The sequence below is a fragment of the Amblyomma maculatum genome, chromosome 3 (assembly GCF_055883805.1).
Source record: "Amblyomma maculatum isolate TAMU_Amacu chromosome 3, ASM5588380v1, whole genome shotgun sequence".
Taxonomy (NCBI): domain Eukaryota; kingdom Metazoa; phylum Arthropoda; class Arachnida; order Ixodida; family Ixodidae; genus Amblyomma; species Amblyomma maculatum.
The window spans coordinates 56,407,945-56,435,692 of NC_139346.1; the positions used below are offsets into that span (position 1 = coordinate 56,407,945).

The following is a 27,748-nucleotide window of genomic DNA, read 5'->3' on the forward strand; positions in this document are numbered from 1 at the left end:
CACGCCGACGTTTGTACAGCTTGCGAAAGAGGCCGAGGTGGCAAACGAAAATCTTGTCTCCAGTGTTATTGCACAAACGAAAGTACGAGGTCGGGGAAATGCCACAAGCACTTATGCAGTGCGTAAGGAGGAGGAAGAAAAACAACGAATCGCCGAACAGCCTGGTAAAATCGTGGTAAGGGTTTCACAGGCACAGAAAGCAAGATTAATGCGCAGAAAAAGAACACAGGGGAAACCCTCAGCATTTTGTCAAAGTGCTGTGTTGTGCTAGAGTGTGTGTGTGTGAGGTTTATCAGCGATGATATCGAACTGTTACAACTATCAAGTGGACCACTACGCGAAACCGACAGACGAGAGCAATCAACAATGTATCGTGGTCACTCAACGCCAACGAATCAGTGCAGTTGGCTGGGGGGCGTACAGCAGAATGATGTTAGGAAAAAGCTAGATAGAGTGTGGGCTGCGGTGTACGATTTGGATTCCACTGTAACGCCCTACGAATCAATCTTATTCTGCATAGTTGGTGTCCTGTTGTGGAATTAATTGAGGAGAGTGATTTTAAGTGGTCCCAGTGCAATGTTAGCATTCGCAGAGCAACGGCTACCATGCAGTGGGAAACACCTTTGGGCCAGACGTACTGCAATCTGGAAGCCGGCCTTCGTGGAGTATATTATGTTATCATTGACTTCATCATGGTCATCAAAGACCATTGATGCGACACTGTCCCAGCTTCGAGCCGTCTAACTTCAGGGAGCGGAGCGTGTTGCAGATTCGTGAGGGAATCTGCAAACAGAACGAAGAGGACGAAGACGAGGTTTGGGTCTTGAGCACTCGTGGAAGAGACTGAGCGTCATGTTGGCAGATTGAGAATCTAGGGGACAGTCGGGTATTAAACGTGTTCAGAGGCGTCCTGGTGTATGCCCTCCTTCTATAAGTTTTAGTGCCGAAACCTCCGCCCGAGATTGAATGCAGTGTTAGGGGCGTTCTGGTGTCTGCCCTGCTTCTATAACATCTGTGCAAGCGCCTCTGATCCACACACGACAGAGGCTCGCTCCTTTTTTGTTGCGTCACTACGTTTGCTTTCCTTGGCAGCAGGCTGCGTCCATGGAGCCTGTCTTCCTTCGAGTTCCGGATGAAGCAAAGCGGAAGGAAAGTTCATTTCATAATTTAGAGCTGAGTATTCACTGCGTACTTCCCTGGCACGGTTGATTAGAGATTCTACCACTGACCGCTTATGACTGACTGGGTGCACTGAATTAAAAATCTAAGTATCTTCCACAATGCGCCGGTTTTCCTGTAGATACGGAAACTGAGGCCCGTCGGAATACGGGTTACCATCGTGTCGCGGTATGGAAGACAGCCATCGGTCTCTTATTCAACTGTTCAGTCTATGGAATAGGCGTATGATGAAACGACATGCCGAAACGCCACGACTATCGACTTCTGTGGGATCCACACCTGTGGGATCCACATGTGATTTGTACACTGGCCGTGTTTGTGTATCATTTGATCCACAAGGGTGAGCCGCGTTTGCGTATGAACGCTGCTGAGAAGACGTATAGTGAGCAGGTGGGTCAATAATTAAGATCCGATACTCACGACACAGGAGTTTTGCCTGTGAAAGCCCGTCAGGAAGAGCGGGGTTTCTACCTACCATGGGGCGCAAACTGTCTCCTGTGTGGCCGGCGGGAGACCGCTCAACATATCTTTATGGAATGCAACACGGCGCACATATTCTGGGACGAAGTACGGGGATTTTTCGACATAGATGTTGATATCACAAGGCCGGGCCTCTTGTGTCTCGACGCGCCTTGTGATTGCCCAGAGCTTCGAGACATTGTGATAGTGCTTGCGTTGCATGCCCTCAGGCGTGCGCGCGTGGATGTAGTGGCGTGTGTGCGTTGGCCGAAACCAGCGTGGCGGCACCTGGTGACAAAACAGAGTGGACAGTGAGCGCTCTCGAGTCGTCTGGCTCCAAGGACAGCCTGCACGAGGACCTACTGCGGGGCTGCCGCGCTGTGGTTGTCTTCAAGACACGCCAGTACGAACGGTTTGGGTGCCGCTAATGCTACACGCAGCGTTGCCCGAGTGTTTTTGTTTTGTCTTATCTGAGGTTTTTTACTTTGCCTTTTGGTGCGCATTCCGGGCTAATAGGTCTAATTTTCGCTGATCCTTTCTTACCAGACCTCTCGATATAATTCTCTATTGTGCTTTAATCTCCTCTCATGGTTCTTAAGGGCGACGTTAACGCGAGAAGCAATCAATGTTCTCGGCTATTGGCTGAGTTGCATGCAGCTTTGTACATACATATATATGTAAATAAAGGTTTTTTGTTACTGCAAAAAAATCCCGGGCGTTCGGTTCACGGTGGAGACCATTTTTGTTTTGACGAAGAGACCGGCCCAGCATAAGTCCTGGTTAGTCTGGTTTTCTAGTTATTTTGTTGTTGCATTAAAAACTAAACATCTTCTTGTTGCTTCTTGACTGCCAGATGGCGCGGCGCCATCAAGCTGCGGCGGTTGCTAGGTAACGGCTCTGTGCCTTCTTGGAGTGCGCTCACAGCGAAATCGCAAGTTTGTACCCAATGTAACTTTCGCTACAAGAAAGGAAAGGAAAGGCTATGGAGATGTCCAAGTGGCCTAAGACACTCAAGAGAAGCTATCTGTTCGCTTCGTTACGGATCAGAACACAACTTCAAAGTATATTGATTTCCTTGCTAAAATCGCCGGGCATTGCACACAACCCTTATATTCACCAAGGCCTACTGCTTACCGCGATTGGACAACACGTGCTTGAGCATTAAAATTTATTGCTATCATGCCACAGCCGGATACGAGCAGGCGCTTGGTTTCTGTAAAACGACGAGAACAACAAGCCACACCCACACGTAGGTGGGCAGTAACTCTGAAGATATCTTGTTTGGACCTATTGAGGTGCTCACAAATTGCATCGGCATGACAATGTTCTGTGTTCAGTCATATTGTCAGTTTGCAAGGCCTACAGGCTCATCATCTGCGCCCTAGTAGTTACAAATTGGAGTATATATAGTGTGCAGCTAGCAGAAACCCCAATTTTTGTTGGCTTCAGGTACGCATGATTGGCTCTGGCGTTGTGAAAATCACAAACTCAAGATGTGTTGTTATAAACCTTGAGTAGAAAATGAAAATAAAAAATGACACGATGATCATGAAACCTGGTGCGAGAAAGCTGCATTAAAATATTGTTCTATACCGGATTTGTTCTTTAGGCCGAGACTCAAACACTTGGACGTATTTTGTTTAGGTTTGAAGTAGGTTGGAGGGCACAATTGATTTGAGGGAGTGGGCAAGTAGGTGAACCGCCCCTATAATAGCTAGTGTAGGGTGGAACAGTGACTGGCTGGTCGTGCTTCTGAAGGATGCAGACTTCGATCACAAAGGTTTCACAGCAACAAGCCAGGTATTTTCTTCATGTACAGTATTGCAAAAATGACATACAACACTTAGCCGATGTCGGAGCTCAGGAAACCTCCATTGCAAGGCCATCTAGCATCAGCTGTCTGGAATAGGGGCAATCATGGTGATGCCCCTATTTATCGACATCAATATGTCGCTGTCCGTGTCGCTGTCGCTATATGGCATTTAGATGTTGTATACCACGTTTGCTCACGACTGTACCCTTGCTGATACATGAAATTTCCAAATTATGGAGGAAGAAAGCCGCAAATTGGAGACATATAATGCTCGAGCATTTTAAAGGATGACAATTTATCAGCAAGCAGCAGTACCCTATTATGCGGAGTACCCTGCCGGGGTGGCGTAGTGGTTATGGCGCTCGACTACTGTGCCCAAGGATACCGGATCGAATCCCGGCCTCGGCAGCCGCTTTTCGGCAGTGTGCTGTGCGGTGTTAGTGCACGTTAAAGAACCCCAGGTGGTCGAAATTTCTGGAGCCTTCCACTACGGCATCTCTCATAGCCCGAGTTACTTTGGAACGTTAAATACGACAAAAAGCCCAACCTATTATGCATAGTCACAGCACAGATCTAGAATTTTACTTATGATAAGGTTGGTATGCATTTCAACGAAACTGCCTCCTTTGCGCTGGCCTCCATTTATTAGGTTGCTTTGGTGTTAAGTGTAGGTGTTGACATGATCCACACGTAGCCATCTGCCATATATCAACAGCAGAATTTATTGCACTCCTCCGGAGCTGTCCCGCAGTCCGAGTTCCCTGCCATGCAGAGTTTGCCTCTTGCTGATGCAAAGGCGATAGCAAAACGGTTGCGTTGGTACACTGAAAACACTGGCTAGCATGGACTGGTTTTTGCACGAGAAAGCATACTCCGTGCGAAAAGCACACGTCCGTGCCGCTAAAGTTGCCTCGTCACACGGGCAAGAAGCATGCCCATAATACCCACGATAATTCTCATTCGGCTGCACAACGGCCTCTCCTCCGCACGCGACGCGTTGCCACGTGAAAACAAAAGCACTGCCTGGGCGCCAAAGACACGAACAAACTGCTTGCACTGGCGGTCATCGGAAACGTGAAGAAAAACAGTGCAGTGGGTTCCTTGCGCCGTGCATCATCACGGCATCGGCGACACAGCGCGATGCTCTTTTGCCTCCCCTGAAAGCGCAAGCAGGCCATTGGTGAGCTTGAAGATGTGCTTTGCGAGGCGGCGCGCAGACGCTGTTGCGATGGGCTTCATACGACAGCCGCCGCGTCGGGCACCAGGCGATCCACGTCCGTGCCCACGTCCTGTAGTATCATGTGCGCCGCTTTCTCGGCGATCATCATGGCGGGGCCGTTGAGATGGGCCGACAGAGGCTCGGGCATCACGGATGCATCAACCACCCGCAGGGCTTTCACGCCACCTAGAACCCTGCGCAGGAAAAGGGCGCACGCAACCGCGAATCAGTTCGCGGGAAGAAGCAGGCTTTTAATAAGGAGTCGGTACAAGACCAGATAATTGTCTGTCAAGTCATGCTCTCTGCTTTTCATCGTAAGTAAATTACTGTGAACCTTGAGAATGTGTCAGTGAGAGGTATGATATTCGCATGTTCCAGATTTCAAGGATACGCTGAATGAAATTTTGACTGTATGCAGACGTGTCAACTTCAACGTGTACGTACCGTCTTTGCCAAAAGTAACCAGGCTGCAAGTTTTGCTTGTAGCTTGTATTTTAAAGGCAACATGAATTCGCAGAGTGTCAAAACTTGTTAATAAGTGAGGACAGGAGCTCGCCTTTACTTTGCGCAGATTTACAAGCTCAGAAGTGATACGAATTCTCTACTACACGTCTGAGAAGCGGAACACGCAGCCTGGTTACTTTTGGCAAAGACGGTACATGAAAACAAGAGGAACTGCTCACTGAACAGAACATACGAAGGTGTATAGACGTCAAGACCAAGACTCATCGGATTGTAATGCAGCGCAGGACGAAAAAATACCCGTAGGAAGTATTATCAGTACGTTTTCAGACTGCTACCACACTTACATCATCGCATAAATTGCCCCTGCTGTCATGAACAGATCTAAAAAAGCCTACTTGCAATAGCATTAAATAATTATTTACGAGAATAATCGGGGCCCTATGACAGACTAATAAAGCTATTCAGTGGTTTAGCCAAGCGTGACGCAGTCTAGAAAAGGGTTGTTCTATTAGGAAGCGGTGTACAGGGAGATCCACTTCTAGCTATAACACGGTCACTGCTCTCAAAGCAGCATTGCGCCCGATGCAGGCGCTTATCAAAGCAAAGCGATGTATGCACAGTGGGACGCGGAGGTGATGCTTCGCATGGCCTGCCGCCTAGCTTTATGGAGTGGGCGGGTCGGATGCAATGATGCTTTGAAAGCAGTGGCCGTGTTATAGCTGGAAGTGGATCATCCTGCACATCTGTTATGCAACGCACTCTTAAGTGAAATAGAATATATATATTTTTCATACTGAACACTCTTCACTGTTCTCACTACAGCAACTTACGTTGTTTTTTCTGTTTGGGTGAGGCATCTGAAGGGTTAAAATAAATGTATGAGTAATTCCTATTACGGCAACTCGGCCGGGTGTCACGAAATCGGCGCCCATTTTCATCAAGCCGGTACGGCGCGAGGCCGCGTTGTTGTCACCCTCTTTCCCCTTGCCCGGGGAAGACGGTGGTTCATCGGCCTGGAATGCGCCAGAAAAATCGAGCATCTTCTATGGGACCTAGCCAATGACGACGCGCGGCTCGACGGGAGGAGAAGAGGGAGCTATAACCAGCGAAGCTATGTGTGTGTGCGCGCTAGCTTTGGCGCGTGTTAACAAACAGACGCGGCGCGCCCTATTTAAAGCGACCGCGCCGCTTGTTGAGTCAGTCAGTCAGTCAGTCAGTCAGTCAGTCAGTCAGTTCGTCAGTGTTTTGCGACGTGCTCGCCTGTGATTCGGCTGGACTCCCGGGGATCACCCGCTGCTGGCAAGCCCAAGGACTTTCAAGGGAGCGGCGCTCGTCTCGTATGGCGGCCACATCGTGACTCTTGAGGCGTCGGACTGCAACAGTGCCCGGTGAACAATTTGGTGTTTGTTTATGTAACTCTCTCGTGTTTGATCTGTTGTAAAGCCTGTGTTATTGAATCATTCTGTAGTTGCATGCTTAGCGTTTGTATTCTGTGAACCTCTCGTCTGTTATATTTCAAGTGATCTTGTGTATTCCTTTGTATCGTCTCTTGCTGTGCATAAATTGTGTTTTGTTTGTTACTTCTGACTCCGATCCTTTCTCTGGTTTGAACCGGCGACCGCTGGGCACCAAACGACCACCCCCTTCTGTCACCACAAGGTAGTTGAATTCCGGCTGAGCTTGCCACGCAGGTCGAGGGCATCTCCTTTGCGATCGGAACAGCTACCCCCACTCACTCTAAGGGTGTCTGGGAGTGTGCGCACCGTTAAGGGCGCATCGTTAATAATACCCCCATAATTATTAACGGGTGACACCGGGTTAAGTCGGTTTTGTTATCTTCGAGTACACGTCCTTCCCAGACAGTAAATAATTACTTGTTGAACTGCTTAGGGAAGCATGGCGAATTTGAAGGACTTCTTTAGCGTGGAGAGCCTTGTGGAGCTACCCAGTGACTACAAAAGCTGAAAACCTGGGAAGAATAAGAAACTGGAGCTGATGAGCAAGCGAGACTGTACCACGGCCACTGGGAAAATTGCACAGGAATGAAATGCTAACTGCGGATAAAACTCAAAAACGCAGCCGCAAATGTCCCTCAAAAGGGCCCCTTTACTCAACGGCGCCATCCTGGGGTGTTGACATCTGGGTTGATTTGATTTAACCGACGCACCTCCCATTCACCTGCAGTGTCACGATAGTGATTGAATAATGACGCAATAAGAACTGCTAGATGACACTGGCCGAAGGGCCTCTCCTGAGGAGCAGAGACACTGCATTCTTGATCTTTGTCCGTCGTCATGTAATGGATACTACGGAACACCACCCGAACTCATTACTCGCATCGAAGAGCAAATATATTTACAGGTATTCCCAACAGTGAGTTCTCATATGCAACTTTCCCGATTCGAAAAGCGAGGAGGCCTAAGAAACAGACTAATAACTTGTCCTCGGAACATTTCTACTAAAACTATGGGAACATGAGCATACGCTATGGGCCACGTTCAGCGTCAGAATGCCTCCTGCCCTCGTTGCAAATAGAAAGGTACTGAAATCGGAAGCCGGTCATTGCAAAAGTGGCCATATTTTCTGGTTCCGTTTAGAAGGTCTAGAACGGAAAATTAAAAAGTGCAGATTCCATTTGCAAATAAATAGTTGTTCTCAAAGTATTTTTGATCCACCGAAAAAAAAAAAGCGAGGAACTTTGGAGAGATGATTCTGAGAATGAAGTGAAAGCATATTTGCTACAAATATAGTGACAAAATCACGGTCAAGCAGTGTCTTATAACCTTATTCTTTAGGATTTGATCGTTGAACAGACGAAGTCCGTGCTTGTCAATAGCAGCAGCTTCAATTTATTTCAAGTGCCAACGGTGGAAGAGGATACTAGCCGGTCGGGAGTGCTGACAGCGACGCATGGTTTTCGAGCTTGGCCGCGCCATCTGCCAGAGACATGTAAGACTGTTCCACATGCAAGCAAAAACGCCAGCGACTTCTACCGCGGCGACACAAACACCCTTTTTCAGCTGTCGCGGCGTCTTGAGTGGGGAGAGCGACGCAGTTTCAAAACACTGAAAAATTCTCGCTCTGTCTCTGCCGCTCACGGCCGAGTTCGCTCAGTCGATTGCATGTGAGCCAGTCTTCAGTCTTGGACCAATGCAAGGACGAATTCGCTTGATATAAACTGGACCTACCGTGCGGGATTTGCTTCTTTCACTAGGAATAACTATTTGGCAGCTGGCAAAAAACTTTGTCAGAGCGTGCGGTTACCTCTCGCCGCGACCATATTCGGGATTCCCACCCTTTGTTCACAGTGCGTAAGACCACACACATGTAACTTGTAGCATGGAATGGTAAGCTCTTTTTCGTTAGTTTGCCTCTTCAATTCTAACTGATGCCATCCAATCAACTGCAGCTACATGCTCTCAAACAAGTTTGAAGTAGCTCTAAAATAAGTGGAACGGAAAACTGGAGGAACATTTGTTTCGCTTTCAAGGGTATACGATAGAGTAATGGCGCCCTTCTGCGGCTTGCCTTATGGATTCTCGTTGGCGTACCGTTGTGGGCAATAGTAAACGGAGCACGATATTTCCTTCTAAAAATTTTCATGCTTTGCATAATTGCAACTGGCTGTCATGGTAAGTGCGTACCGGCAGTAGATGCAAGTGCCCTTTCACTTGTACAAACATTGTTTTCTAATCTCCAATGCAGAATGCGTGATTTTAATAAGAACGTACAAGCGTGCTTCGTTTACATATGTTCGCACCTGTACGTGCACTGTACTGCTCGCTCAATCACTAATGCCTTAATTTGAGCCTATATTACGCCACACGTACTCGTGTATATACATCATAAGCCATCCCAGCGCATGAAAGGCCACCCGACCCAGCCCTGTCTTAACCAAGGCGTACTACCGTGCTCGCGTGGCCTACAAGTTGCGTGTCACCCAAAATCTGGCCCGATATGTTCGATTCCAATCTCCCTCTCGCATTTCAAAGGAGGACCCCAAGTTGGCAGCGCCTGCCATGCTATGTAATGTCGTTACGCCACGCAACCCGCCCACCAATCAGTGCTTGGCCATGTAACCTGCCAACTACCCTACCGTACTTACGCCTACTCACGTTGCGTCGGTAATGATCAGCTAACAGCTGTGGTCTAAAAAGAGTCAGTTGTCTTCGTCACGAAATCAACTGCCTGTGTACTTTCGCCTTTGCTTACAAAAATGCAACCTTCCCGAAGAGCTGGATCAGCGGTCACAACATACCGCGCAAGAAGAAAGCAATTCAGGCCATGCTCCCATCTCCAGGACCAATTGAATAGCACTGTACAACCTTCCAGCAGTGGATGAACAGAAACATCGGTGCAATCGAATTTTCCAGCATGTTCTTAACCCACACTAGTCCAAGTAATTCGAAAGGTTTAATTATATTGCTCCTCTGTAATCCATGGCGCAGCTTTAGCGTTGATAAATAGCGCGCAAAATTATTGCAATTACCTTGTGTATTATGGATAGTTTCTTTTATTGCGAAAGCAATACTGCTCGCAGCTTGAGCCTTCAGCGTGGAACGGCGGTGACCACCATTGACCTTTGACCTTTAGACGACCCCCGTAGACGACCCCAAGCTGGCAGGAGCTGCCAACTTGGGTCTCTCCTTTCACATGGGACGGTTATGTCAGAATCAGCCTGCTAGGACCCCTGAATTAACGTTACGCCCATAGACCACTAAGACACGTTCTCACGGCCTGTTTAAAGTGGGGCTTTATATGTGAGTTGAGGAAAAAGAAAAAGAGAAGAAGAACGCTCGGTCACCCGCACCTAATGCTTTCGCTCAATATTTGGTTCAGCAGCGTTGAACCCTTGTAATTTTTTTTCATGTGATTAGGAATATGGTTCACGCAGCTACAAAGTGGAACACTATAGGAAAGAGCGTCAGAAAAGCACTTACAGTAGAACACAGAAAAGGGCTACTTCGAGCTAGGTAAAGTAAATTGGATCCGTTCTCCGGGAACGAGCGTCATTCGGTTGCTGCTCATGAGACAGGCAACTGAGCAAATAAGAACCCCTTCTACGCTCTTTACCTGAGCTGGGGGTCGACGACTGCGTCGTCTCCGGTGCCCATCTTGCAGGTGCCGGACGGGTGCCACAGAGCGGCGGTGTAGTGCCGTGCCACACATTCCAGGTACGGGTCGGTCCACAGCTGGTGCATCTCGCACCCTGGGAAGTGGCGTGGCCAGAGGCGGGAGCCCATGCGCTGGAACGCCGAGGTCTCCACAATGCGCGCGGCAGCCTTCATGCCTGGACAGACGTAAAAAAATGAAGCGAAAGGGGAGCAATAAGCTACAATTGAAAAATGGTGGTGCGATAGTAGGGGCAGGTAGGGGCTCTCCTAACTGCAACTGCTCCTATATAAAGTGACGTTCCGGTAGCTTTTGAGAGGTGCGTCAGCTGTGGTGTCGTCCTTGAAGATGATTATTAACTTTCAGAAGGCGTAAAGCCGCGGTGGTCCGCTTTCAAATATTACGGCACGCACGCTGAGGAAAGCGGCGCAGATAGAAATTGTCAGAAATCTCCAAGCGCTGCCGATTGCACAATCCCGACCACCGCGCTGCGCCTCCTCGCCCCCGTCGACACGGGCGAAAAGGCACGCTGACCCACGCATACATCCCACAGTGCGAACCCGGTCCTCCTTACTTCGTGTATTTGAGAAGCCCGAGCGTACAGCAATGGCTTCACGAGAATTCCAGGCTTCTCTAGCCAGCCGGAGGATAGCAGCATAGCTTTGTGAGCGCGGCGTTGTTCGCGCTCCTTCGCGTCTCGAACTTTCGGCGGCGGTTAGGGTGCCTCGATGTGCGCGCCCCTAGCGCAGGTTATTTGAGAACGCGCTGCGCGGCGATCGCTGGTTCTCGACGAAGTTACGGTAACGGTTGTGGGCAGGCCACGCTTAGACGAAGTCATGAAAGGAGAGCCATGAGCTCATGTTCCAGTTAGCGTCCCAGCTCGTGGAGCTGCGCTTAGTTTTGAGTCGCCTTGTAAATAGCGTTCTGTACTTCATGTTTTTATTGTTATATAAAGCTGAGTTTCGTTTTGTTATGCCGATTCGTCGCTCTTCGTCTCACTCTTGAAGCCTGCCTTATAACCAGTGTTTCACCCATTTTGTTTGCTTTGACCTAAAATGTCATATCTTGTTGCGCGATGTCTTCCCCCCCCCCCCTTATGTAATATCCCTCGTAGGGGTCTTTAAGAGTCAATAGATGATGATGATGATGATGACTGTATGTGTGAACTACATGTCGCCCTCCAAGTCGGCGAGCACCTCGTAGAGGTGCGGAAGAAGAGAAAAAACATAGCGATGATCCCATTTTTGCTGAAATGAACCTTCCAGTCCACCCTCCAACCGAAGAAGCGACCAAGAAGTCATTATACACTCATGCACCTATGGTTAGAAAACAAAAACCCGGCGCATGGCTAACCAAATGATTGCGGCTTCTTGTTCGCACTATGAGGGGACAAAACTGAAGTTCACACATGACGTTATATTGGACCTTTGTGAAAAAAAAAATGTATTAAGGCGAAAGAATTTAATGGCTGATACTCGCGGCCTCACCCTGTCCGTCCGGCCACGAGAAGTGTAACCCTTCGCGAGATTCCGCGGGATACCGCGAGAATGTGACACCATCATCTGGTGACGTCACTTGCCAGTCTACCGCGAGGACGATAGTTAAACATAAATAAATAAATCCTGTCTCCAACAAGAATAGAACCTCCGCCACTTGAATCAACAGCCGAGCGCTTTAGCCAACTGTGCCACACCCGAGATCGTGAAACGCACATCATAATTCTCCTTGCCTGCCGTGAGGATGATAGTTTCGATGGCAGTGAGGCTGTAATTAGTGATAATGACAATGATGACATTAGTAATAATAATGAGGGTGCATTTACTTGATAATGGTAATGAGCAAACATGATGCACCGTGTGCACCAGCAACGCTTAGGCTTTCGCATTTCTGCACTATGGATGCTACGGTACTCTCGAAATTTTAACCGCGCAACACGGGGCTAGCCGAATTCCGGCAGCTCGGACATGGGTATCTCGGCTTATTTGCGCGCGCTGCGTTTGCTCACCTTAGCCATCGTCTCTGTACCACGGCGAATATTGCACTCTATAGTGCTAGGGTTTACCATAAAAATTCAGCTTTTAAACGTTTAAGCATAAACGCTTAAATTGGTGGCTACAAGTAGTTTCTCGAATACGATGGAAACGATGCTTGGTAATCGATCACAGAAGAAAACTAATCGGGTTACTGGCAACGTTACGCGTTCCAGAAAGTAGTCAATGCAGTACAAAATTATAAGTGAACGTAATTATTAACGATAATAATTTATAAAGTATTACGTACACCTCTTATTAATGCCCAAGGTCGTTAGAAGGTCAGTTTGTTGCCATTAAATGAAGTGATTATCTCGCTTTCGAGGGCGCGGCCCTCTCAGTCAGTCGATAGCTCCATCAAATCGGTTATTGGCCAGGCGAATAACAGTCGTCTTCGTTAGCAACACATGCGTCGTCTGGCATAGCGTCGTTTGCCGCATATAAAACCGTCCTGCAGGAACCTCAAAAATTGTACAACCATGTTCTACCGTGCTTTATGTGTGCTGGGCCAAAAAAAAACATCCGGAACATATCTGCTTAAAGTACCACGAGTTTGTTAAAAATGTGGTGCCTGTACCTTTAGGTACCATTAATCCTTACGAGCTGTGCGTGGCGCGCATATCCGAACTGCAAACTGTACATCGATAGATAAATAATTATTAGCATCCCCCTTTTAATGGGGTGGTAAAAAGTGTCACCTAGCTCCTAATACGTCGAGTGCTCAATATTTTTCTATGTGAATTGATTATTTCTCTACGCTATTCAACACTATTCCCTTGACCTTTTCCACCAATCTTTAAGTAGTCTCTTACTTGATTTCACTGCTTCATAATTTAGGCTGCCATGGATGTCCCGAAACCGCAGTGCTTCTCGAATCCCTGCCTGGCCGTCGGGTGGTTGAAGTGCCCGACATTCTATAATAACATGTTCTATCGTTTCCATGCTTTGCTTGCATCAGCAGCAAATATCATCTGTGTTGTCAAATTTTTGCCGGTAGCATTTCGTTGCCAAGCACCCCTCAAAAAGTCAGCCACTACCTTTGGTATTGTCAAAAAAGTTTCCTTTTGAATTTTGGTCTTAGCCGAGCGCAATTAGCGGAAGATAGAAAATTTGTGAACACAGGTAAGAACACAATGAGTTGTCTTGGTCGCCATTTTATCTGCAGAGCAATTGGCCAGTGGCCTGTCTTTGAACGCGTATGACGACAGTTACAATTACACTGTCGCCTAACTGCACGTGCTTAATCACTTTCTTTAAGCATTTGCACCGCACTATAGTAATTGATAATTATTCCCTTAAAATGCGCTAAACATAACTTTGAGGGCGTCTTTTACTTGCGAAAACTCCGTTTAGACGCGCTGAGCATTCTTATAATCTCAAAATTATGGTCCTGTGTGGCGGATTTTGCTGTTGTAATGAGATAAAACATCCCGACTCCCACTGTTTTTCACTCACCGCCTAGAGTATGAGGAGTCACCTAAAGCGTGGGGTTCGTTTCAGGTGATCACGTGCCGGCTTGCCGCTCTGCCATTAGTGGAGCAATATACGCTGAGTGATCCTGTGAACATAGTCCGCTTGTATTCCGCAAGTTGTTTCCTTGAGATGCTCTCCGTAGTGCGTCCACCTAACTTCAACGAGATGTGGCGGAAAGAAGGGACCGGAGCAACGTCAGAGTGGTATATCCGCCACTGAGACTGCTGAATAGTTTGAGTTTCCGGTACCACGTGAACACGTGTGCTCTTGCGCGCGCTCCCCTTGATCATGTACAAACCAGCCCTTTTTCGCCCCCCTTCTGATGTAGAAGAATTTTTAGAATAATTCCCTCTTATTCGCCTACAATGCCAGCTAAGTGTGTGCCATATTGTCTTGTTTCCCGACTGGGCAAACGAATAGTGAACAACAGATTGCACAGACCTGCTTTCTGTGAATAACGTAGCACTATACAAAGCCCGTAATTAGAGTCAGTCACACGTATACAGTAAAATATCTTCACTTCAAATGTGCCCGCTAGTTAACAAATGGCGTCGCACTTATAGACGGCACGTCTAGTTCGAGGAATCTTTTGTAGGCTCGGTACCTGCTGTTAAGTACAGCGTCATGGCACTGCAAGCGCTCACCAGTGGGATGACAGTTCTAAGGCGAAAGCCTTTATAGGCTTATGAGTGGGAACAGAATTTGTGCGTCCACGGAGGATGTTACACCATCATTGTAAATAAATGAACTGATTTATGAGTAAACTAATGGTTGTATGAAGTAGAAGGTGAGCAAATACGTGTAAAATTACCTTGATGTGGAGTAATTAGGTATTTAATTAGAGCCACGGACGTCGGAATTGTACAAAATACGTAAAAATATGCAGAAGACGTGCGAAAAAGAATCAAACCCATTCTCCGTCTTTGCTTGCAGATTCATGCGGCCTTCCTACCTTATCATCGAGGGCAAAACAAGCGCGCTTGAAGTTTCTGGTTCAGTTATTACATAACCACTATAAAATAGACTGGGAAAAATGCATAACCTTTTCTGAATCGCGACCATCTCGGCAAAAACATTCGTACACACTAACAGAGTATATCTGTCACAATGACACATTAAAGCATTCCTTCTTTCCTCTCGCTATCAGTGAATGGAATCGCTTAGATCATCGCATTACTAGCGTGCAATCTCTATCTTCATTCATATCAGAAGTAGATCATTTAACAAATTCATGATAGCGTTGCAAGAGCCGTACCTGCTACCTGTTGATAGGAATACGGTCACGCGTACAATTTTGCGATTTACGCGATGTGCACTGCATTGTGAAGTTTTTTTTTTATTGCTGATCCTTTTGCTCTGTACGTAATTTTAGCCCATGTAATGTTTCCTCTTTTCGCGTACGTGTACTTTTATGTCCTGTTGTGCTTTCCGTGAAAGATATATACATATGCTCTGCTCGAAATGTACTAAAAGCCCTCTACTGTGGTCTTGGAAGAAGACCGGCAGTATTGTAAATAAATGAATGTAAAAAGTCACAGGAAAGGCTTTCGCCTTACCGCACTAAAGAGCGATCCAAATGCCTTCCAGGAATTTTGCTATTTTTGCTGTGTATTTAGTGGCACCAGAACACTAACGTAACGAATTTTCTTCTGTCCCTCAATAATGAAAACATCCATTTGATAGCAATCCGAGAGTAAATTTCCGTAGTCGCTTTTGCAGTTACATCTGAAAGCGTCGTCGAATCGCTTCCGCAACGAAGCGTCTTGTTCAGCGTGCGCCGATATTTCTGAAGGCTAACTCGTGACGCTGTAGCATTGTGCTGGTTATTTCATGAAAGTTCCGAAATGCAGGCATTAATAAAACTACGGCATAGTTTACTACAGCAGGCACGCAAATGAGAAATATGTTAGCAAAGCTTTAAATTGGGCTAGTGGGGCGTTCATACTGGCATATAGGTGCTATTAAACGAGTACACTAGCGACAATACAAAAACTTTGTGCTGTCGTTAGTGTACTCGTTTAAGCGCACCTATACACTAGTATGAGAAGTATGTTGAGATAAGTACTAAAAGATCAAGTTCCATAGAAAATTAAAATTCACATGCAGTCGCAAACAGAGCTCAGTAGCGCTGACTGGTGGGCTAGTTGGTAGGATGAAACATTAGATGAATGAAACATTTTGAATGAACAGACAGAACAACCGGGTGTTGTTCTCATTCTCGACCTTTTCTCGACGCACGAGTTTTTATTGAAATGTAAACAGAGCTTACGGTAGGAACCTCCTGTTCACCTGCATCATCGCAGTGCCAAGTTATTGAGCGCTGGAGTCGCAGCGACAGATTGGGGACCACAAATTATAAAGTAGAGCTGTAGGGTATGCAGATGGGAGGAAAAGAACCGTTAGCTCATGATTTATTGACGAGAAAACAATAGAGTGGTATGAATCAGAGACGGGCTAGAGTTTAGCAACTTGCCGACACTTTTCAAACGCAAAGTACCGTAAATGCGGATACAGAGATTGTGGCTCCTGCATGTCTCAAAGTAAATAAAAATGCTTTACGAAACATTCTTTCATGTGATCATACTAAAGTTTATTTTTAATCAACAGAGGCAGTGTCCACGACCGAATTTAGTTACATGTACTGAGTAATAAAAATGCTTTACGAAACATTCTTTGATGTGATCATACTAAATTTTATTTTTAATCAACAGAGGCAGTGTCCACGACCGAATTTGGTTACATGTACTGAGTAAAAGTAGTCTATCTGCTGCTGGAGTTTTTATCGCTGTTGTTTCTAGCAAAAAAAAGGGAGGAGGGGGTTACGAACTGGGTGCAGGCTGTTTCGTAATTACTGCATACACTAATTACGTGTTTCCAGTATATTCGGCCCGAAACTCGGAGGCTAGCCAAATGGCTTGAAAGCTAATTGAGGACAGCGCAGCAAGACACTAAAGAGGTAATGATAGGTATGACGTGGAGAGACAGAAAGCGAGAGGAGTTAGTCAAGGAACAAACGTGGGTTAATGGCATTCTAGTTCCGAAATCCGTAACAAATGAGCATTGACAGGACATGTATTGCAAAAGCAAACTAATCGATGGTCGGTAAGGGTGACAGACGGCTTCAAAGGAAAGGCATACGTAGTAGGCGGTGGCAGTTATGCTGGCGCATGCGATAAGGGAACCGCGCCCACGCGTGCGCTGGGAGCGAGGGCGTTCCTGCTTACCTTTGACGATGACCCCGAGGTCGTCCGGGTGCGACAGGTATCGGGGGTCGATGGCCGGCGGCATGCTAGGGTCGGCACTCTGGAGGCGGACCACACCGCGGGACTTTGGGTGAAGCAGGATGGGAGCCAGGTTGTAGCCGTGGCTTCCACGAAGAGGGAGGTAGTAGCTGTTGTACGCCTGCGAAGGGAGCAATGGAAACGAGACGAGTTGAAATATTAGTTTCATTCAATATTTGTACCATTTGTACAAATAGCAGACCAGCATCGAAAATTGTAGCTACACGGTTTAGTGAATGAAATTGGCTAATGTAATTAAAAATAAACTAAAGAATTGGTGAAATAGTTGTGAGTTGAAAAATCAGGATGAAGCGTAAACAACCTCTGTTAATGCATACAGGTCGGGATGAGAAGACCCAAGAAGAAAGGGAAGAAAGGCGAGGCAAGCTTGTAGGTTCAGCAGGCGGAATGACAGTTTATCGAAATACACATTTTCGGATCTGTATAAACGATGCGTGCTTATTAGCTCTGCGGCGTTTAAGGTATCAATGACGCGCTGTTTAAAATGCACATAACAGCTTAACGGTACTCACCTATGAGACAGAAACGGGGAGGCTAAATGAAAAGATTCTACCTAAATTGACGACCACGCAGAGATCCAGGGAACGAAAAATTGTAGGTGTAAGTGTAACGTTAATATATGGGAAGGGCTCAGAGCGGGTTAGGTAACAAACTTGAATTAATGACGTACATTCTAGTCGAAATCAAGAAGGAAGAAACATGAGCAGGGTATGTAGTGCGAAGAAGGATAACCGACGTTCGCTTAGAGTCACAAACTGGATTCTCTGGGAAGAAAAGCTTAGCAGGTTGCGAAGGTAAGTTAGGTGTGAGGATGAGATTAAGAGCTTCGAAGCAGTCAAGTGGATGCAACTAGCAGAGGACCGGGAAAAGCGGAGTAATATGGCAGAGGCCTTTGCTCTGCAGGGGGTGTACAGTCCGACTGATGATGATGACGGCTACAAAAGCACCGTGGTAGCGCGGACGCAGGTGACGCGTGTTTAATTCATTTTGCACAGAGCCAGAGCAGCAATCGTTCGTTAAAACCATGTATAGATTGAGGATGTACGGAACCAGGGAGTACCGCTTTGAAAATAAGCATAGAGAAATACGCTCTCAAAAAGCATGGTACTAGAACTGATTTAAGAGCAGCTCTAGAGAAAAAGCGCTCGGCCCTGCTCGATTTATCCTCTTTTTTTTTGTTTCGTCCAAGTATAATATATTGTGCGGAAATTGTTGTCACGATTCACTAATTTGCTTTGGCTTTTACGCAATAACTCCTTGAGAAAAGTGATGTGGTTGCGGAAAAAATTTCCTCCAGCGCTATTGTAAAAAAGGAAAGGGTAGCAAAGTAGCAGTGCTGAACGGTATATTTCGACCTAACAAGTGAAATTACAAATGTCACTTTTGTTCCCGCGTGTCTGGATGCGGTTGCATAACGTTGCGCTGGCTGTGACCACAATTGTGACCAGTTATGTTCTCCACGTTTAAAGCCTTTTTTCTTCCTTGCTTTTTGTTTCCTGTAGTCTTCAAGTATGAGCAACTGCTATTGCAGTTACTCATACTTGTACGGCATGGCCACTATAGAGAAGACCGTAGAAATAATAGCCTTTCTTTGTCACGGAAGGAGCGCAGTTATATGGTTAAATTCTTTGCCTAAAGCAAAGGCTAGCTATTGCATCGGAGCAAAGTGCAGGAGCCGTGAATGTAAGCGCTTGAAAAAAATTCAGGTTCGATCTTTTGCTTGACTATAAGTACCCGACTTTTTTTCTTTCGCCACACGCGTGATAGAGCTTAGGTGAGGAGCTACGATTTCCGTCGCCCTTTATTTTTTGCCTTCTGAATAATATTTAATATTCTGATATTGCAGCTGTAGCCTTAATGCGTTTGATTTATTTAACAAAAATAGAGAATACACATTTTTACAAGTTAGGTGGTTTCACTTTCACGTTGCCACTACGCCACGCTGCATGGCGCCGATGAAGTTGACAGAGCATGCCATTTTATTCTGTACAGTTTGAAAAGACTGCGCGGAGCAATGAAACAGTTTTACATAAAAGCTCACATTGCTTTACAAGGTTATATTTTTAAGATGTCAGGATTTTAAGTTAATGGTTGTGCGAGATACATCAGTGAGCTGGGTAGCTGAATATTCAGACCGTTATTTAAATAAAATAAATTAGTTGTAATTACTGAGCATAAATATTTTGCGCATTTGAGTTGCTACATGTAAGGTGGCGCCCTGTTATTACAATTGCTTAAGAACATGGTGGGAAATTTTCAACGCCAAAATGGGCTTTATAAAGCTCGTTCAATTATTTTTACTGCATTGATAATTATAAAACGGCACCTCGCAATTTTGTGTGCATTAAATAGAGCCATCGTTTGTGTATTTGTGGTAACTTGTTTCAGGAACGCCACGCTACCAAAACCCTATTTTATATACACTCGACTCTCGAAAACATACTTCTTACTTTGAAATTGGTAGTTTTTTCGTTTCATATTGATGAGTGTATTACCAGTTCCGAAATATGGAAAGTAGGCTCACAGTCAAGGTTGACGGGGTCCAATTTTACGATATAATATTGGCTGTCAGAATAAAGAAGTTAATTAGGCAGTTGTTTACTGTTTGTATAGTTACGTACGTACCTAATGTCTGTCTGGTTGCGCAACTCACGAGCACAGACCGCACCGAGGTATCTTCTACAGGTTTGTAAAAGTGAATGTCTTTATGTAAAAAAAAAAAAATAAAGATCAGTGCAAAATTTGAATTGGAGTAATGCGAAAGCACAGATGCTGATGTTGGTTGCTTCTGCTTGCTTGATTCATTTCTTGTTTACCCATTCTAGTCTTTGGTACATTCATATTGCGTGCCAATCCCTTCCTATGCCCTTTTTCGGCTCTACTTCTGGTTGCGTGACGTTACACTCATGACGGCGGCCTAAGTGACTGACTTAACTATTTTAGTATTTTATATATGCAAATGTGGCGGCAGCCATTGCCTAATGAGACCATTTTCACCTAATTTACTTATACATTTTTGCCTCTAATTATTTACCTAATTAATTTATTAGCCTAATTAGTTTGGACACAACAATACGTCACCCTCTATCGATTGACACCACTCATTAACCTCTACCACTTCTCAATGACTCACAGCTGCTGCGGACACGAATTTGCGGACAGTTCTGTGGACGCGGTGTATGGACGCGGCCTGTAGAGAGAAATCTGTGAACATAGCGAAGTAATGCTTTCTCATGAATAAATCGCTGCCTAAAGCGTTGTTTGTTTCTAATGGTTCAAGCTCTTGCATATCGGAGCGGTACCGTTACTTGACACGATCGTGAAAGAGTGATATATTGGCGAATCATGACACATTTCGTTTGGAATACGCAGAATATAAACCCCATTTGAGATTCACTGAATGGTCAGACTATGTATAGCACAAATAACGTAAACTGTACATACGGAGACAGCACGGCTATACCCGATAGACATAAGAGGTGCACTTGGCACTATGGGCGTGTACCTCAGAGTCCAGGCCAATATCCAACATGAAGCGCTCGCCCTCCTGGGAGGCCGGTGACATGGAGAAGAGAATGATTTCGACGTCGGGCACGTCTGCGGCCGTGCCGTTGGCCGGCGGCTCGGTCTGTACGAACGCCACAGTCTCAACGCCTCCAGGAATGGTCCAAGGTCCTGCAGACACAATACGCGGACGGATAACGCACGCTGTCCAATTCCCCATGTCGCCATCATAATTCCGTGCTCACTGCAGATTAAGTGTCCCTTAATCTGATCTCGGAGGAGGAGTTAAATCTGCCCTGTACTAGCTGCACCGCCGTCTCCCTGGAAACTTACTCTGATCATTGCCAGAGGATGGATCTTCACCACAGCGTACAGAATTACCCGGACGATGCTAAAAGGCAGGGAAATAACTGACCTGTTTTAGGTCCCGGCTCAACAAGGGCTCCCCGAGAACGAGGCTGCTCACTATAATATGCTCGAAATTTTATTAGCCGAGCATGGTGAGTAAGACGTCGACGCCGAAGCCTTGCAAAGGGAGACGGTGGACATCTCCCACACCGTTATTATTTATTGCAGAAATCCTAGGGTGAGTCTGCCTCCTCCGCATTCGTCGCTCGTCCGAAATGAAGCCACTACGTGAATGCGACTGCAATGGTTGGAGCCGAATGCGTGGGTGTATACGAACGTTTTTAATTATCTGGTAAATCCTTACTGCCTGTTTCGTGATAAGCCGGCAGTGCCGGATTGCATAATATGGAATAGAGTGGAGGACGCGCCTCCACGAGACTTGGTTGTAGCTCCCTCAGGGAGCGTGGGAAGCTGCTCCCTTAAACCCCGACCAGGACGTACAGTCAAATGTCATGACAAGAGCGCAAGAGGTCGTCAATGATTTCAACTGACGGCCACCTAGAACAGATGCGGAAGACACGCACAAAAATGCCAAATCGCTCTCCTTCTCTCTCCTCTTTTCTCCTCTGTCTTTTTTTCGCCTTTCATAAAGAGCGTCTGAGGGATTTTGCTGCTACTGATGACGTCCAGTGCACATACCGCACCACACATCGAGCTACAGCTGGCAACTCGATTATTCGGCAGATTGCCCTTTTGACATAGACTACGAAGCTTTCACTGCGTAAAGGGGGTGGTGATCACTGTCGAATGCCGTTTCTGAGAAGCAAAACTTATCTACGGGTTATGACACGTGTTGGTACACACATTTTGCAAAGGAGTTTCAAGATAATGAAGCAATATGGTGGGGAGGGAGGACTTTTGCGTTGGTATCCGCTAATGAACACCCGCGAAGAACGTACGCTCGGCGGTTTCGCGGTCTGCTGTGCAGGATCACCTTTGTTCTGGGTGTAGTAGAGCAGAGGTCCGGCAAACGGCGTTATGTCGATGTCCATCTTTCGCGTGATGGTGGCGCTCAGCCCTCCAGGATAGACGTGCTCGGCGAGGTTTTCACCAACGCCCGGAAGTTCGGCGATCACCGGGATCTGTGGTTACAAAGAAGAATTCATTTTGTTTCTTTTTTTGCCACAAAAACATCATTTTCGCAGCAATACGGGTGTAGCGATTTATAAATATCTCTACAGTAGACGCGCTAGTAGCTAATAAAAGGTTAATTGAAATAGTTTGTACTTTTTATATTGTCAGTATCAACTGGTACCGGCGCCCTTGCTGCAATCAGCGTTGACAAGAAAATTATACCCTTGCAAGCCCTGCAGTTGCGCGCTTTTTTCGTGGTCTTTTTTCACAATGCCCAAATCTACTCCTGTCTGAAAAACCTTTGTGCCTAGCGGCACTAGACAGGACACGTTATTTTCATTTCCTTTTCTTTGCCCCATACTAAGTTTTGTCCTAACGCCGATCCACTGTGGTAGAGCCATTAGGAAGGACGGGCCAACTGACGGAGCCCACAAATGTAATTCTGTACATTCGCTTGCCTGTAACTTGATATCTCAAGTTCACTAGAAAATAGTGCCGAGGCGGATAGTGTAATTTCGAAACAGACAGTTTTTACTACACTCGGTGCTGATGTTTGAAATCCATGCAGCAATAAATGAGCCACGGGAATACTTTATCGAAATTCAGATCCCCGTTAGACCCCGCAGGCTCTTCACCAATTGCTGATCAATATTTTCTTGTTCGGTAGAAAAGGTTTTGCGAGCCGGCTAGTAAATGCTTTTTTTTTTCGGAAAGCAAAATCGTTTTTAATCTTTATAATATCGCAGTGTGCAAATACTCACCATATAGTGTGTGACCACGATACATATGAAGGATCATACTATTTTTTAGAGCATGCGTTTCGACGATCGCGCCGAAAAGTACAACGTTCCCAGTGGCAACACGCTGTAAGAAAATGCAAAGCACAAAATGTGCATTCTCGGTTCTACAGCGGCATGCGTGTTAAATGCGTTCAGTTCGCACGATGCCCGCAGTAACTTACGTCGAACTTCTCAAGCTGCTCCCGGGGCCCTATGCCGGAAAGGAGGAGCAGATGGGGAGACTCGATGACTCCGGCAGAGAGGATGACCTCTCGGGTGGCGAAGGCGGTGAGTTTGCGGCCCTCCTTTAAGAATTCGACGCCTATGGCTCTCTTGCCGTCGAACAGAATCTGCAGGCCACCAGTAGCACCATGGTCAGAAAAATACTTTAAGGGGGGTCCTGCAGCTTACACACAGTTCTCTACGTATCCAGTCATAAAAGCTTGAAATTCCCAGTGAAACGCACTAATTCTGCAACAATCAAGGATGACAAATATCAAAATAGGACTATTTTAGGTACATTTTTTTTCTTCCCCCGAAATGGCATAAACAAGTAAATAAAGAAAACTGCATCATGCTTCCATATCTCATGAATGATTTATAAACAACGAGAATCATTTGAGCAACCGTAAGCGCCTTCTGCAAAATATACTGCAGAACGAACAATGATTAGTTCAATTCTGCTTCGTATCCCTACCGAGCACGCACAGAGCAAGGTAGCATGCTCATATTGTTGCACATAGCTCTGTTTTGTGCAGAACATGCACAAGTTCATAAAAAGCCCATGCGACATCGTCGCCGGTTGCGCCATCTATGCATGTGACGTAATAGCAACGGCGCGCTGGTGAAATTCACAGCCCTAGATAAACCAGTAGCCGATGCTCTTAGCCCAGTTAACCTCACTTAATTCAACCAAAGCTTACGGTTCACGCGAAAAAACACTACGCCCTAAATAAGCTCTCCACTGACAGTTCTTGAAAGGTTTAAAGACATTCTAAAGGGGATAATACCAGTGCGAAATTTCAGTACAGCTATGTAATAATTTTTGCGATATATTGGAGCGAAGAATCTGAGAAATTCTTGCATGTATGTGCTGTACAATGTACTCTCGATTTTTCGCGCGAATCAAAGAGAATTTCTGACAAGAAGAAGAAGATCCACGAGTGAACGGCTCAGAGCTCGTGTCTCTTTTTCCTCTTCTTCTGAAAATTTTTCTTTGTTTCGTGACTATTTATCGGCTTGGGACTTTCTTCCGCTCGGTTAACAGCGGTAAGGGCGAAGCGGCGCAACTACCGAACTGGTGCGTAAGAGCCGCGATCCAAAATCAGGCTTTCAGTGACACTGGTGCTTGCTAAAGAAGCGGGCTCATAGGTCCTTTATTAGAACAAAATAGCTTGATCCCGTATAAAACGCATTAAACACTGTCTAGTACCCTGAACTACACAGCCAACCACTTAATGACTATTTCATGAAATCTCACATTGTAAAAGCTATGCATGTACTGGTTTAGTACGAAGCCATTATAATTTCATATAGGCTACTTAGAGAAGCCCGAGAATCACGTAGGCATGACGCACCCTGTGGGCAGTGGAGTGCAGCGAGACGTGCAGGTTCTTCCTGCCGGCGGGACCGGACACGGGTCGCACGAAGGCACTGGCCGTGCTCCAACGTGACCCATTTCGTATGGTGGTCTGGAAGGCCGAGAAGCCTGAGGATGAACCAGCGCACAATGTGCGCCACATGTTAGGGACTGCTAATAAGAAACATGGGGAGGGAAACCCGGCACCATCTAAAGCGTTGTCCGCTGGCGCCGCACAGAATCCTCATTGGCGCAGATTGTGATGTCACAGGGCACATTACATGGCCAGAGGAAACACGATCGCATCACGTTATTGGCCGAATCTCGCAACAGCTCCGCGGCGGGGTTGTGCCAAGCTCTCAGCTGTCATGGAGCCAGAAGCAAGGCCATCACAGGCTGTGGAAAGTGCCCACCAAGTAACTGCCTAAGAGAGGCAGTACGCTGTCCCATTGTCACTCGTAATGATAATTGAGTGTCCCCTTAAGTTTTCCGCTTCGAGAGCTTATGCGGCTCGTTTGACGTTACTACTCGGCACCGTGTGTGGAAAACATTCGGGTGCTGAGTAAAAAATTGATGATTGATGTATGATAAGAGATGAAGAGTTAATAAACCATTGTAATTAGTTGAATACTTGATTTAATTAGGTAAGAATTAGAAAAAGAGGTTAATGGGCGTCGGAATGCTTACAGTAATAAGTCAATGATTGATGTTTCTAATTAAAAAATACAGCCTGTAATTGATGAACTGATTATTTGGAGCAATTGAAAAACAAAAAAAAATGGATTCAAATTGTCAAACTACTCAAAATGGAAAATAAATATTTGCTAATTTGCTATGGAATTTAAAAGTACCCCGAAAACTTAAAAAAAGAGAGAAATAACCAAAAATTGAAAAACATCCGTGTACGCGAAAAAAACTATCACGTAATACTTTTACCGCCGGAGTTCAAGCGCCTCCCTAATGTTGGGCTGTTTGAACATAATCTCGGGAGATTTTAGCTAGTGGGCTATACGGAGATTCAGACCCGGATGGTGCGCCTCGATTCGCCCAGTATAGGAGCGATTGACGAAGGACGGCTGCTAGGGTCAGCCCAGCTAGAAACTCGCTTGTTCTAAAATATCACGATAAACTCTTGCTCGTCCGTAAACAGCGGTAAATTCTTATGGGCCACGCTGTCTTCCCGAGAGTTAAAGGAACAAGAAGTAGATAATAAAATTGATGTATGGATTTTAAAATACCCGGTGCGAAAGCTGAGCGCTAAGCGAACGGCGCACTTGGATATAATCTCAAATTAATGGCACCAGCGGTGAAGATAGTTGTAAAACAGGCTTATCCCATAGGTAAAAGCGAGCTTTCTTGCATTGGCCATTGCCGGAAAGCAAGATAACCCAAATGCAGTGCTTAATGCGTAGATAACGGTTAGAAACCTTTGTCCGTCACTGCTTCTCGAGTTTTAAAAGGCGAAAACCTGTCTTGGCTTATGGTAGAAATCTCGCGTGCGCGAGATTTGTTCGAGAAATCTGTCCGCGAGATTCCACGAGGTATGCTCTCCTTGTCTAGCGTTCCTGTCGTCTCCATGGCAACGTGAGGAGCGCAACGACGAGCGACGACGTGCCACCAATCCCACACTTACATGGAGCACTGCAAAGAACACGCGGCCAAGGAAAGGAATTTCCACTTTGCCGCACAAGCCCTGGGTCCGTATTCCGAACTGTCGTCGTTATCCAAAGTGTCGCTGTCTCCCTACTTCGAGTCATATGATTAGTATTAGCGCAGGAACCAATAGTAGTAGACACTTCCGGTTCCAGGGTTTCCACCAATCATGTCATTCGAGGTCGTGAAGATAGGCACACTTTCAATAACGACACAAACACGGAATACGGAGCATGGCATTGCTAACAAAAATTCTGCAGAGGGAGCGGATTTACCGCGTGTGGCAGCAACGCTCAGGCTTTCGCATTTCTGCAGTGCAGATTCTGCAGTGCTGTTAGAAGTTTCTTTTTTTTTTTATCGCTACCGCGTCCACGCATTTGCAGGTAAACTAAAAGGGGGAATAAAAAATGTGGCGTAGCCACGGCATAAGCTTTGAATGTACCCAGACAGCGTCAGGAATAATGCTTGTGCCAGGTTGGCCGTCTGAGAAGTCGCGAACAATTAGAAACGGCCACGTTCACATCGCTGACCAGAAAATATGCGCAAATAGAGTTGGGATACTATGCGCGAATGCTTAGTTATACCATTCACAGCTATACCCTCAATGACGGTCTTGTAACCAATAAAACAAGCTAGAAAGCACAAAACAGGATACACGTTTCTAGCAGGTGCCCTCACCGATCATGTTGCCCGCATTGTAGTCGATGATATCGTATCCCAGTTCCTTTCCGGCATCCAGGAACGCTCTGGCCAGAGGAGTGTTGGAGGCCGGACTGGACAGGGTCATTCCGCCACCCACTCCGTACATGCCTGCACACCGCGAGAGGGCGTGGAACACGAGGACGGGCACACTACATTCGCCAGCTGAGCGAGGACGCCGCTTTAGAGAAACTCGTTGGAGAACCAATACTCTGAGGTAACACATCTATGCATGATGCCAGGCTTGTGTGTCTGACATCGCGACAACAAGCTTCTCTAAATACCACAATAGTTTTTAAGTGCACACGCAAGCGCAGTTCACATGAAATGAGCGCTTGCTTATCGAGTCCTGTCTTGAAAACTCTAGAACCTGGCATTACCAGTGCTGTTTATTGAAGGACAGTTTTCATTTTGTGATCGTAAACCGTCAAAGTCAGCTCTAGATTAAACAGTAAATAACAGATATCTTGTTCTACCACTGTGATTTACGATCGTTAATTATATAGCCTTTCCGTCCCGTCGTAGTTTTACTCTGCACTTCGATTAAGTTTCAGTTAATTCAAAGGACAACAGTTCTAGCAAAAGCTTGCTTCATTTACAAAAGAGCTGTGGGGCGTTTGGAGCCCAAAAAAGGAAACAACACGGATGCAGGTTGAAGAATACCGGATGCGGCGAGGCGGATGTCCGTCTGGTCTTCGAACTTCTTGAAGAAGGGCAGTACGTTCTCCCACTCCCAGCCCGTAGCCCCGTGGTTGCGGCTCCAGCGATCGTAGTCGTCAGGGTGACCGCGCACGTACAGCATGAAGTTGATGACTGAACAGCCTCCCAGTGCCTTGCCGCGGGGCCATGGACTTCGCTGCGGCGTTGGTTGAACAGATCAGTGACTTCTGTCACGACGGTGGCGGGTGCTGCCACCGCGACCGTAACTGAAGCATTACACACAAATTTCTTAACGAGCATTTACTCATGAACTTGTGTACACACAGACACCTTTTTGAGG

General features: G+C 46.3%; 1 protein-coding gene across 1 annotated transcript; it reads right to left on the bottom strand.

The window, feature by feature from the left end:
* Positions 1-4,183: 4,183 nt before the first annotated feature.
* On the bottom strand, positions 4,184-27,575 carry LOC146194799 (glucose dehydrogenase [FAD, quinone]-like). Its single transcript, XM_084596127.1, has 9 exons — positions 27,412-27,575; positions 26,728-26,859; positions 24,395-24,525; positions 23,000-23,167; positions 21,899-22,046; positions 20,558-20,727; positions 16,975-17,152; positions 10,209-10,425; positions 4,184-4,864 (listed from the first exon to the last, which is right to left on the bottom strand). The coding sequence occupies exons 1-9, from the start codon at positions 27,548-27,550 to the stop codon at positions 4,687-4,689; spliced, it is 1,461 nt and encodes a 486-aa protein (XP_084452253.1). The 5' UTR covers positions 27,551-27,575; the 3' UTR covers positions 4,184-4,686.
* Between the last annotated feature and the right edge of the window lie 173 nt (positions 27,576-27,748).

What these genes read in the sequence shown, in the direction of transcription:
- LOC146194799 (XM_084596127.1), bottom strand. Translation starts at nt 27,550, where the DNA reads ATGCTGTACGTGCGCGGTCACCCTGACGACTACGATCGCTGGAGCCGC. An exon ending in CATCCGCCTCGCCGCATCCG is followed by an intron (nt 26,860 to 27,411) that starts GTATTCTTCAAC and finishes CGCGGTGTGCAG; the next exon opens with GCATGTACGGAGTGGGTGGC. An exon ending in AGCAGCTTGAGAAGTTCGAC is followed by an intron (nt 22,047 to 22,999) that starts GTAAGTTACTGC and finishes TTGTAACCACAG; the next exon opens with ATCCCGGTGATCGCCGAACT.